The sequence below is a fragment of the Phyllostomus discolor genome, chromosome 12, assembly GCF_004126475.2.
Source record: "Phyllostomus discolor isolate MPI-MPIP mPhyDis1 chromosome 12, mPhyDis1.pri.v3, whole genome shotgun sequence".
Lineage (NCBI taxonomy): Eukaryota > Metazoa > Chordata > Mammalia > Chiroptera > Phyllostomidae > Phyllostomus > Phyllostomus discolor.
This window is the reverse complement of record NC_040914.2, coordinates 22,318,150-22,331,406: the sequence shown is the minus strand read 5'-3', so window position 1 is coordinate 22,331,406 and position 13,257 is coordinate 22,318,150. Positions and strand designations below refer to the sequence as shown.

General features: G+C 46.1%; 1 protein-coding gene across 1 annotated transcript; it reads left to right on the top strand.

Annotated features, from left to right (window-relative positions):
* The first annotated feature begins 10,007 nt into the window (after positions 1 to 10,007).
* LOC114510622 (sialic acid-binding Ig-like lectin 14) lies at positions 10,008 to 13,257 on the top strand. Its single transcript, XM_036012888.1, is given in 6 exon segments — positions 10,008 to 10,035; positions 10,808 to 11,188; positions 11,416 to 11,639; positions 11,910 to 11,955; positions 12,654 to 12,881; positions 12,979 to 13,257. Coding segments are annotated over 6 exon segments (1,047 nt in total). The 3' UTR covers positions 13,119 to 13,257.

Sequence of the window (13,257 nt, the reverse complement as noted above, 5' to 3'; positions counted from 1 at the left end):
TCCATTAGCTCAACTTCCCCTTGAGACCATATCTGATTGGCTCTTTTCTCTCCCCTTCACTCAGCATTCCCAGCAAAATCCACAGCCAGACCAGCCCCCAGACCAACTGTCCCCCATGGAAGACGCTTCTCCATCAGGAGAGGAGCAGGATACAGAGTACGCCAACCTCACCTTTCATGGGAGGAAGCTGTGTGAGGCTCAGGACAAGGAGGCCACCAGCACCTGTGTGTACTCAGAGATCAAGAAGACCAGCAAGTGAGGACTCCCTCAGAGCTTAATCCTGGCCAGAGGCATCACAGCCTCTCTGAGAGAAAGAAGTCAGGAACTAATTGATGAAACCTGTGGAGACCTCGTGCAATATTAACATTAACCACTGTAAGAGCATCCACAGGCAGAGCAGAAAGAAGAAGGATGATGGGATTGGAGAGACTTGGGCTCAAGTGCAGGCTTCGGCACTTCGGAAGGCATTGTCTTCATGTGAGTCACTTCCTTTTTTTCCCTCAGTTTCTGTTCTGTACAGCAGAGATGATACATGCTACTCAAAGACAGCTGTGAGCATTAAAGAAATCACAACCAACAGAAGTCCAGGGCTTGCCTGTCTTTCTTTTTTCAACAGAAATATCCTGGTGGCAAGTTCTCCTGAAGTCAGGGGTGAACAGCCATAGAAAACAGGGTGGCAGCTTGTTGGTGTCATTTCCATGCAGAACTCTTTAAAGCCCCCTCAGGGAAAGACACTGGACTCAGCTGGTGTTCCATTGTGATGTGGTATCTTGTAGTTTCTGTGGGGTCATCTCACCTCACTTTTCGCCTATGCCTTCTTCCAGCCCCTCCTGAGCACCAGTCCCTTCCCCATCCCATGTATGGCCCCACTGGGATATTTCCAACAGCCTGTCAACTGTAAACAAGAGCTGACCAGGTATTTCATCACCCAAAAGGACTTTTTCAGAGACAGAAAGGTCTGAGATGCAGCTGGTGCAGCCACAGCAGGCCATGTGCACACCCTGGGCAGGGAAGCAGCAGACATGAAGCCCCTGTCACAGAGCAGAAGCAGAAGTTTGGGGGAGGGGCTGTTACCACCATAGAGCTCTGCTGTGATCATGGAGTGTTTCCAGTAAGGCTGCCAGCACCACGTATGATGTGACAGGGTTACTGATAGGCCTCCCGATTCCCGGTGGGGTTTGTCTTCTGCAGTAAAACTGGGCACACCAGAGAAGTGACCCCACCTTTCTCCTCCAAAATCCCCTCCTCACTCCCTGGTCTTAGATGGAACATCCCAGGCCTCTTCCCTTGGCACTTACCTCCTCACCCACCCGCTCTCCCCATGGCTTTGTTCCTTCAGCCTTCTGGGATGGTTTTTACAAAGGCTTAGCAATTTGAGATCCCCCTCTTGGAGGCCACACCCCCTGGTTTTCAGCAGGCACCCCCCACCCCCTTCAAAGCTGAGTTCTTGGGCAGCATTGCTTGAGAGGGTGAACTGAAGAAACAGCTCACCATGTCCAAGACAGAAACACAGAAATGCTATCTTGCTAGGGTCTCAGTTTCTTTGGTGGGGAACACTCCCCATTTCTTCCCAGGAGTCCTTCTCTGGTCTACTGGTGAGTGGATGTGTCACCCTGAAACAGGAGGGACATTTGTTATGATATTGTTGCTGGACATGTCTGTGTCCTTGGTGGGGAGAGCCAGGACTGAAAGAAGGCTCTTTGTTCAGGGACCCTGATGCTGTATATGGACATGTGAATTGTTGGTTACAGCCAGTAGCAAGACTGATTCCTTCAGGAACAAGTGTAATCAGCTATGATTTCATCTTTATTGTGGCCCCAAAGGCCACTTCTTCATATTGATTGTAGATTGAGCACATCTTAGAAAGTTTCTCTTCTTTCTTTCCTTGTATTCTTTTCTTTTGACTTAGAGGAGTGAAAAATATCTGTATGATTCTACCTATTATTCTAATAATTTGTTTCTTTTTAAAGTTTGTTGTTTTGCAGATTGGCGAAATAAAATTACATTCCTCTAAAAAAAGAGCTCACATTCTCCCTCCACTATATAGTTGATCTGATTTAATTTTTTAAAGAAAGCTCTAAAACAAAATCAGCCTAAATTCAAGAGCAGTACCATAGTGTTAAGTGCCTATCAATAAGTTTGGGTTGTAAGTACATTAGTCCCCCTTATCTGTGGGAAAGATGTTTTATGCCTCACACTGTAGATAGTACATTTTATTTACACATGATTTTTTTGTGTACACACCTATGATAAAGTTTAATTCATAAATTAGGCACAATTAAAGATGAACAGAACTAATAATAGAAGAATTATAACAATCTACTGTGATGGAGGGTATATGACTGTGGTCTCTCCTTCTCTAACAATATCTTCTTGTACTTTACACACCCCACATCCTGTGCTGTTTTAAGATACCACAATGTCTATGTGATGAGGTGTAGGGAGGTGAATGACACAGGCATTGTGATAGAACATGAGGCTACTATAAGGGTGACTTGACACAGGCACTTGGTAGTGGGACAATAGATCTGATAACCTAATTGGCTACTAAGAGACACACAAGGGGGTAGTGTATACAGTATGGGGATGTCAGTCAAAGGGATGGTTCATGCCAGGGCAGGACAGACAGAGGGAGCAGAGGATCCATCATATTACTCAGAAAATCACAAAATTTAAAACATGAATGGCTTATTTCTGGGGTCTTCCATTTAGTAATTTTGGACCATGTTTGAACATGGATAACAGAGATCATGGAAAGCACAACTGTGGATAATAGGAGATGATTGTAATACACCTGTTTTTTCAAAGTTCCCTAATGGTTGCTGCTAAAGTGTGTCTTATAACAAGAACCACAAGGGTTAGTCCAGCCACAACATTGGCTGCAGTTGAAGAAATGTCTGTGGGGGCCAAGGTGACTGCCCCAGTGACACAAAACAAGCACCTGAATGCAGGTGACTTACTTTGGAAAGTGGCCCCAAGGAAAGAAGGAGACAATCCCAGTGTGGAACTAGGAGGGCTTGGGTTCACCACATACACTACATGAACCCCAATATCCATGTGGTAAGAAGTTGAATTGTGACTCTTGTTCTGGTAATAACTAGTTTAATCATTCTGCTCAGTACTTGTGCTGAAAATAACAAAATTCTTTGGGGAAAAAGTAAATAGAAGACATAAATTTCCTCAATGTAAAAGTATGGAATAATTAAAAGGAAATGAAAATAGGAACTTATTGCACTAGTATTTGGGGGAATGCTTTAATCCAGAAAATGGACAGAATATCTAAGCCAAGATACCAAAGTTTTCAATGGCGTTTACCCACACTGATCATGTAGCTTTGGTTCTGTGGCCTTCAAGGCCTGGAAATGATAGTCAGGATTCAGGCCCTGCCCAAGGTGGGGAGTTTCAAAGGAGACCATTCCCACATTGAGTAGGCATCAGGAGAAGGGTGAGTCAAAGAAAATCAAAGATGAGAATGTCTGAACAGCATCCACAGGAAAAGAAACAACAGATTACATTCAAAAGAGGAGCATTTTTAAATGGAAATATCAGTAGCAACCAGGGAAATCAGAAGAATGCAAATGCTATCTTTAGCTATCACTTTATAGTCTGTACTCAGTAGAGATGATTCAAAAATGAGGAAGTAATGCAGGCCCTTTGGATCAAGTACATGGGAAAAATCATTGCCAGTAGAATAAAGACATAGTTTTGAAATTCCTGAGAATAATAACAGCTAAGTCCAATGTGGTTTGGTGGGTAAATAGACTTTACATTTTCTCATATTTACATATTATCTGGGAGGTGAGAGAGCTTTTCCTTTACTAAAACTTTGGTAAGTTATTTATGCAGTAAGCCTTATGGTAATGACTATACAAACAGAGTCATAATGTATAGGGAAATAGAATACTTCAAAACTTAGTAAACCAGCCCTGGCTGGTGTAGCTCAGTGGATTGAGCGCGGGCTGGGAACCAAAGTGTCCCAGGTTTGATTCCCAGCCAGGGTACATGCCTGGGTTGCAGGCCATAACCCCCAGCAACCGCACATTGATGTTTCTCTCTCTCTTTCTCTCTCTCTCTCTCTCTCTCTCTCCCTCCCTCCCTCCCTTCCCTCTCTAAAAATAAATAAAAATAAATAAAATCTTTTAAAAAAATCTTTTTAAAAAAAAAAACTTAGTAAACCAAAGGAGAGAAGACTAAAAAGATAAAGTAATGTGGCATTGTTGGCACATATGTAAAATAAATTTAATGTAGGAAACTTATGTTGAATACAATTGGATAAAAGCTTCAGTTAAAACCAGAGAGTCAGCTTGGATTAGTAGTATGCACTTTATAAGATATGCTTCTAAATTACAAGAATAGAAATGTCAAAATTCAAAGAAGACAAGATTATATACTGTAGTAACATAATAGAAAGAAAGCTGGAGGAGTCTTAATTAAGTCATACAAAAACCACATCACGACATCACTACATTTATATGAAGTTCTGTAGCAACTATCTTGTTGAAGAACAGGTATGCAGGTGTTATGATTACAGGGAAAGGCAGAAAAATAGAGGACTCCAAGTGTCAATATGGTGATAGCCAATGAGGGGCTTGGAGAGGAAGGGAAACAAAGGGAAACTCTGAGGCTCCTGGGGAGTCTTCCTGTTTTTCTCTTGACTTGAAATATGGCCCCCTACAGTAACTTATATGTTTATATACTATAAACTATTTTAATAAGATATCATATCACATATTTGTACTATTTATACAGATAATATTATTCTATTAAAGGACAATATAATAAAGTACTATAGGTTATTATTAATTATAATAACCACTTATATATGATTATATATAAGACATATTTATATAATGTAAACTATAATTAATATATAACATTTACAAAATGTAAACTCTAAATATATTTTTCACAAGCAATACATGTTAAATATTTCAAGCCAGGACATGTCTTAGGTTCCAATGGTTGCCCTTTGTGGGAAAATTAGAAGGAAGAATAACATTAAACAGTGTGATGACAAATCAGAGGGATGAGAGGAAAAGCATAAACATGAATCCAGCCCACTGCCACGCCTTCTCCTGACCACGCCTTCTCCTGACTTCGCCTTCTCAAGAAGAACCCTGCCTTTCTGAAGCTTCTCCAGCGCAGGGCCCTGCTTTCCTAAGGCTCAGGCCCTTGTGATTGTGAACTAAGGTCTGTGGCAGAGGGAAACCCAGCTGTGCTCCAGGATCAGGGACAGCGCCAACCCTTCTACTGGGAGCTCTCAGGTCTGGCATGGAGAACAGGGCGCCCCCTGGAGGCAGAAGCTTGACCTGCCTCATGCGGGGGTAAACCTGGGGAATGAAGCTGATGGCATTCTGTGCAACAGGGCAAAGGTGCACCCACACTCCTCCTCAGCCCCCCTTGGACACCCTCACATCCTAGGGAAGAGGAACCCTAGCTACAGAGAAACAGTGCATTTCTCAGAGGCCACTGGGTTCTATGCCCCTCATGGCTGACTCCAGGACACCTACATCAGACACTTGCCCTTCCTTCTTTTGCTCACAACAGTGGGTTGATATGTTCTTTTTCCTTTAACCCTTTCCTTGTACTGTCACGGAGCCATCCACAATAGGAAACATGATCTGTGGCTCTTTTCTATGCCTGGCAGTATCCAGTCGCAATTCAGGTCCAATGAAGAAATGAAGAATCAGATGTCTCTTTGAGATGTTGTATTTAGAGCTGTTAGGCCACTGAAAGAATTTCTAAGTTTCAATTCATCCTACATGAAGGAAATATATTCAGATTGGGAAAGACTTCTGTGACCTCAGTGGAACAGAGCAGGGAAAATGTTATAATGAAAGGCAGAGTAAGCCAGGCAAGGTCAGGAGAAAATGGACGTAGGGTAAGGAGAGCCAGATTCAATATTTCCATAAAGATGGGAGGTCTTTCCTGTCTGGAGGAAATGTAAAGAAGTTACAAGTTGAGAGTGCAGGGTCCTGGAAACCCTGAGATTGAGCTCACAGCTGCACATGAGTCCAGTAGCTGTCTAACCACAAACTGTGAGAAGAAACCCACCAGCAGCACCCTGACCACTGGGGCTGGAGACAGGGCTGTCCTTCTAAGTTCTGAGCACGAGGGGCCCATTGATCTGAGTGTAAGTTCAGCCACCCCTTCTTGTGGCTTCCTGTGTGACCAGACTTGGGCTGAGGACCAGGAGAGGGAGAGGATTGGGTTTCGGGTAGGGCCTGTCCCCCTGCCCCTCCTGCTCCTACAGATGTTCTGAGAAATATGAGAGAGCAGAGACAGACCACTCTTGGTCCATTCTCTGAGGGGGATGGGGATGACCACTTGGGACAGGTGACATGAATGGCAAGTGGGATACAAAGGGGCCATCGTGATAGGCTGTGACCAGAACTAGGTGAGATCTCTGCCTTCCCTCCCCTTCTTGTCACTGGAAAGAAGGAAAGCTCCTTGCACTGGGCAGGTTTGGGACACCACCCTCCAGAAAGAGTGATAGATAGAAATCTACTCCTTCCCAGAGAGCAGGGACTGACCCTGCAACCTCAGGGGTGCTGGACATGACTCTCCAAGGCTCCATGGTGCTGCTGCCCCTGCATGTGGGATAAGAGGGCTGTAGGACACTGTGCTTCTTCTTTATTGGGGAACAACTTAGGGAAGCATCAGAGGAGAAGCTGCAGGTGTGAGGATTGGGGACACTGAGGACAATATGCCTGTGTATCCTCATGCTCTGACCTTCTCTCATCCTGAAATCTATGGGTTTACTGTAGAATAGTCTGCACCTTCTGGTTTAAGGAAGAGGGCAACATATACCATGATCCTCCTGTGCTGAAACAGACTAGCTCAAGAGCTGCAGGAGGTGACCTGCAACCTTGGGCCAATCCAAACTCCTTGGGAACCTTCACCATTTATGGTTCCCTGAGAAACACAGGTGTCAGGATGAGGAGAGCAGGACATGGCTCCTTCAGGAGAAGACTGATTAGTAGATCTTGTCACCAAGAGGAAACACCCTCTGTGGTTGGGTCAGGAAGGTCAAAGCCTCAGACAGAAGGCAGAGTTAACATGAAGGACCCTCCTGATGTCATATGTTTCTGAGTGGTGTCTCTGTCCCCTCCCTCCTGCTGACTCAGATACCTGACATCCACATCCTGGGGACCCTGAGGTCTGGACACAGGGGTTTGGTGAGGGAGTATGACATTCAGCCTTTACTGGCCACATTTGACTCTGAGTCCAGCACACATGTCCTGATGCAGAAAGTCCTGTGCATCTTTGTACCTTCTCCACCTGGGACCCGTGGGTGAACTCAGCTCTTGCTTATCCTGCTGGTTATGGGAAAGAGCCATCCTTGTTTCTGTATCATGATTTTTATGCTGTTGACCATGAAATCTTACATAACATTATTTTTGTTTATTACTGTGATAGAGGAATGCATTTTGCGTTCCTCTATCACATTAATGCATTGCATTTTGAAATTTGCTTTTGTCTTTAGTACCCTTGCTAACTCTCTTATTAATCTCTGAAATGTATCTGTATATACTTGTGGATTTTTCTATATATATGCAATCTTTAATGAAGAAGGAAAGCTTTGTTTTCTTTTCAATTGTTACAGCTTTTTCTGACTGTTACAGGTTTTATAGACTAGGACCCGATACTACTGCATTAGGTGTGATGTTTGCTGAAGACAACCCTTACCTATTTGGGGAAATTCATTTTTATTCCTGGTGTTCTGTGAGTTTTATCATGAAGGCATTTGAAATTGCTAATGATCATTGTTTTATCTCTTGAGATTTAATCAGTAAATTGAGGATGAGGATCACAGATTTGTTGGAGCACATGTGGACCTGCAATGGAATTCTGTCTGGAAGACTTGGGTCTTGTAATCTAATCCAAGTCCCTAGCCTCAGTTTTTTAGTGTATGTGTGTGTGTGTGTGTGTGTGTGTGTGTGTTTGTGTTATAGAGATGTAATGACATATGACATTACTTCAGTCTGAAGTTGTACTTAATGATCTGACACATGTATCTATTGTGATGTGCTCAGCACAATATGTCTTGTCAAATACACACTTTTTTTGTTTTGATGAGAACTTTAAAAAATTTCATTAAAATATGCTCTCCTAGCAAATCTTTTTTAACAAAGATTTTATTTGTTTATTTTTAGAAGAGGGGAAGGGGGATGATAGAGAGGTAGAGAAACATCACTGTGTGAGAGAAACATTGTTCGGTTGCCTATCAGCACACAACCCAGGCGTGTGCCCTGACTGGGAATTGAACTCACAACCCTTTGGTTCACAGGCTGGTACTCAATTCCCTGAGCCACACTAGCCTGGGCTCTTTGTAATTCTTAAATAAACAACATGGTCTTATTAACTATATTACTATAGTTAATTGTATTAATACCCACTGTTATTAACAGTAATCACCATGCTGTACATTACAGCCTCATGATTTAATTATCTAATAACTGCAAGTTTGCAACTTTTAACCACCTTCAACCCTTTGGCCCACTCCCCACCCTCTGCCTCTGGCCACCAGCAGTCTCTTGTCTCTATCTGTGAGCTTGATTTTTAAAAAATTTTCACATTTAAGTGAAATGATATGAGCTTTTCTCTACCTGATTTACTTCACTTTGTCTAAAGCCTTCATGGTCCACTCATGTGTCACAAATGGCAGGATTTCCTTTCATTGTATGACATGAACACCTTCCACTGTGTATATAGTGCATTTTCTTCATCCTTTCATTTATCAATGGACACTTAGGTTGCATTGGGATCTTGGATATCATAAATAATGCTGCAAGGAATACAGAGATGCATAAATGTTCTCAGGTTAGTGTTTTTGTATCCTCCAGGTGAATACCCGGAAGTGGAATTGCTGGATCTTATGGCAGCTCTATGTTTAATTTTGGGGGACTGACATAGTGATTTCCATAGCAGCTGCCCCAACTTACATTCCCAGGCACAGTGCAAGGGTGCCCCTTTCTGTACTTTCTTGCCAACACTCATTCCTTGAGATTTGCCAGACCACTCAGAGGTGTGAATTGTGGGAGCACAACCATGGACATCCTACCTTCTTTAGTCCTTTGCTTGCACAAGACAATCTTCTTTGCAATATGTGAAGAATCCCAGGTAGGTGGGGCATAGAGCTGATTCACATGTTCCCCAAAGCAGGGGAGCCCCAAATTTTGTGGAACCTGATATTTATACTAATAATGAGATCACTGGCTCAAAAAATTATTAAAGGAACATGTGGCACCTATGAATTTTTCTAAAAAGAGAAAACACATCACATCAAGCAAGAAAAGACAAAATTTCCCTGGCTGGCGTGGGTCTTGGATTGAGCACCAGCCTGTGCATCAAAGGGTCGCCGGTTCAATTCCCAGGTAGGGCACATTCCTAGGTTGGGGGCCAGGTCCCCAGCAGGGGGCACATCAGAGGCAACCCACAGTGATATTTCTCTCCCTCCCTTCCCCTCTCTCTAAAAATAAATAAATAAAATCTTTGAAAAAAGGAAAACTAAAATGCTGAAAACCAAAATATAAGAGAATTCAGACAGTTACAGGCTATTTTCACTCGTGTATTGTGTTTCTGTCTGACATTCCTGCATGATAGGAGTGTTCCCCACGTTTTACACCAATCCTGTTTGATCGCCTCTTTATGGGAGAATAATTCTGTCTTATAGGAATAAACATATATATTATGTTAGTAATCATTATTAATTATTATCATAATATAACATTTATATAATGTAGCCAATAGAAAGAGAATTAGTACTTCCTCTGGCACAGGAGATAGACATTTCACTTTTCAGTGTATTTTAGAAATAGAAACTTTCATTGATCACACAACTTGTTACAAGGAAACTGAATTGTTTTACTTCATGGTCGTGTTTGGGAACAGGTTCAAGTTTCTTCCATTCACTAAAGAGCAGCAGGATTTCAGGTTATTTCCACACATCCCTGGAGCCCTTGTGGGGCCTTGAAAGGGTACTGAGCTTGTGAGGGGACCTGAGGATGGAGCTTCCTGAGTTTAATGTGGCAAGTTTGCTGCTGTGCTGAGGGCCAGCATTTGGGCCCCCTGCAATGGAGTGAGATCTCCCACCACACACCCCATTTTGAGGGTGCCTGTACATTGTCATTCTCCCCCAGGTCCCCAGACCCCAGAAGATCATCACTTGTGCACCCATGTCCCCAAAGAGGCCTCAGAGCAAAGAGCTTTAAACTTAGCTTCTCCCTGAGTTCCACACTCCACCGGAGTTGGGTCGAAATTCCTTCTGCTCTCCCCAGCACTTGGTTGTCTATAGGAAATTTAAAAGTACCCTCTTATAGAATATTTAGTAGTTTCAGCTTGAGGATGGGTCCATTCTGACCATGATGGCTCCTGAGTGACCTCCCTCTTGAGTTAGGTGATCACATTCAGCTTCCCATCTGGATGAGCCTCTCAAAGTCTGGGGATCTTAACCCTCCAGTTTACTCACTTGCAGGATCTGGCAGAGGGCTGAGGCTGAGACAGGGTGATTTCTCAGTCCCCTCCACACCCTCACAGCATGTGGAGCCCAAGTTCCCCTCCAGGCCTGGCCTCAGCTCTGTTACCCAAGGCTTCCTGTTGGGGCACCCACTGCCCCACCCCACAGCTCGGCATTTCCCTCCCTGACACAGGGACTGGGACAGCTCTGTCCTGTGAGAAGCAGACATGGTGGCCCTGCTGCTGCTGCTGCTGCCCCTACTGTGGGGGGGAGAGTTGTCCTGGGAAGGGGGGATGGAGCAGTGGGAGAGTGGCTGAGGTTGCAGCTGAGTGTCTGTGCCCCCTCCAGGGTCCCTGCAGGAGGAGGCAGGCTATGAGCTCAGAGTACAGGAAAAGGTGATGGTGCAGGAGGGTCTGTGCATCCACGTGCCCTGCTCCTTCTCCTACCTGTGGAGGTCATGGTATTCCTCTGGCCCCCTCTACATCTACTGGTATCGAAATGGGGTCATCACCCAGCAGAATGTTCCTGCAGCCACAAACAACCCATATAAACCAGTGAAGAGGGAGACCCATGGCTGATTCATCCTCGCAGACCCCAGGACCAACAACTGTTCCCTGAGCATCAGAGACACCAGGAAGAGTGATGCAGGCACCTACATCTTCTGAGTGGAGAGAGGAGATCATGTGAAATACACTTACCAAGATAAGATGTTGACTTTGCAGGTGACAGGTATGGTAGCAGCCCAGGAGAGGACACTGAGACATGGGACCCCATCTTAGAACAGGAACAGGGCACTGGGACACCCCTGATCCAGGCCATGGGCCCAGGGTGGCCAGAGGACACACAGGACTCAGGATGAGCTCAGGCCCTGGGGCAGGCATCCCTCTCAGGTTCATGCTCTAGGTTCACAACCCTGTGGGGAGGTGTTCCCAAGCACCTCCCCCTCTCCTCCTTAGAACTGACACAGAAACCTGACATCCACACTTCAGAGGAGCCTCTGGAGTCTGGCCGCCCCACACAGCTGACCTGCAGCCTGCCAGGGTCCTGTGAAGGGGGAAGTCCTCTCATCTTCTCCTGGGTGGGAGCTGCTCTTGACTCTCTGAACCCCCAGACCCTCCACTCCTCGGTGCTCACCTTCACCCCAAGGCCCCAGGACCATGGTACCAACCTCACCTGTCAGGTGAAATGCCAGTGACTACAGAGAGAACCATCTTGCTTAATGTTTTCTGTGAGTGTGGAAGGGCTGGCTGGTGTCCTAGGGGCCTTGGGGCCAGTGTGTGCACATGGGTGTGTGTGTGCAGGAGGCTGAGCTACCCTGAGAACACTCTTGCATGGATCAGAGTGCAGATGGGGAGTGAGCCAGAAAGACAGAATCCCACTTTTCCAGTTCCCACCAACCTGCTTCCTGCTGCTCCTCCCCTCTGAAGAGGGGCCATATCATTCGTCCTAGATGCCCCAAGGAAGCTCACCATTGATGGGTCCTACAGAAACATCACAGATATGAAAGAACCTCCCTCTGTGGGTCTGAGACCTGCCCCTGGGGCTGCCATGGAACTGAGGGGGAATCACAGTGTGAGTGGGATCAGATATGGGAGAAGCAAGGAGGAAAATCACCACCCTCCCTCCCTCACCTCTCCTGGGTGGGTGCCTGCCCTATGTCATCCCTCTCTCTCTCTCTCTCTCTCTCTCTCTCTCTCTCTCTCTCTCTCTCTCTCTCTCTCTCCCCCCTCCTTCCCCTTCCCCTTCTCCTTCTCTCCCCAAAGCCTTGAACATTCTGTAAAAAATCTGATCTTTTACCATCATGGAGGACAAGGGTCTATAGCTGCTCTGTGTGGCTGACAGCAACCCCCTCCACAGTTGAGTTGGTTCCTGGGGAACCCAGGCATAAGCCTCATTCCCATCTCCAGCGCTGAGATCCTGGAGGCTGGGGAAGGAGAATTCAGCTACCAAGCTGGGCACTGGCTGGGCTCCCCAAATCTCTCTCAGCCTCTCCTTGGCTGCGAGGCTGAGAATGTTCACGGGGCCCACAGTGCCAGTGTTCTGCTGCTGCTGCTGCTGCCAGGTCAGGGGCCTGCTGGGGGTGGAGGCAGAAGGAGAAAGGAAAGGATCAAAGGGAGGATGGAGCTGGGAAGAGGCTTGGCCCAGGAAGGGGGAGATTTGCTACCACTGGATCCTCCATCTCTTGTTTGAACAGAACCTACAGCAGGTTCCACAAAAAGGTGGGAAGATAAGACAGAGTCTGGTGAGTGGGTGGGCTCACTGAGCTGGACCCTGGAGGGAAAAGCCCTGAGCCTGTCCCAGCCCTCAGCACCCAGGGTCCTGGGGCTGAACCATGTAGGGGCTGGAGACAGAGGGGAGTTCACCAGCTGGGCTCAGCACCCACTGGGATCCCAGCATGTTTCCTTCAGCCTGTCTGTGCTGAGCCAGTTGCAAGACAGGTTCTGGTGGTGGGTACCCAGGCCAGGTGCTGGGGCTGTGAGATCTGTGGTAACAGCTTGACCCCCTTTCCTTTTCCCCAGGACAACCCCCTTCCTGCAAATGTGTGACTGAGGAGCAGCAGGGCTCCTGGCCCCTGGTCCTCACTCTGATCAGAGGGGCCCTCATGGGGGCTGGCTTCCTCCTCACTTATGGCCTCATTTGGCTCTACTACACCAGGTGAGCAGCTCTGTCTCTCTACAGGGAAGGTCAGTGATTGGCCCCAAGTTCCAGGTGGGGCTGAGTGGTCCCACCTGCCCAGAATTAGAACTAAAGTGGCCGAGCCCCTGAGCTGAGACCTGTGTTGGCCCCGCAGGTGTGGA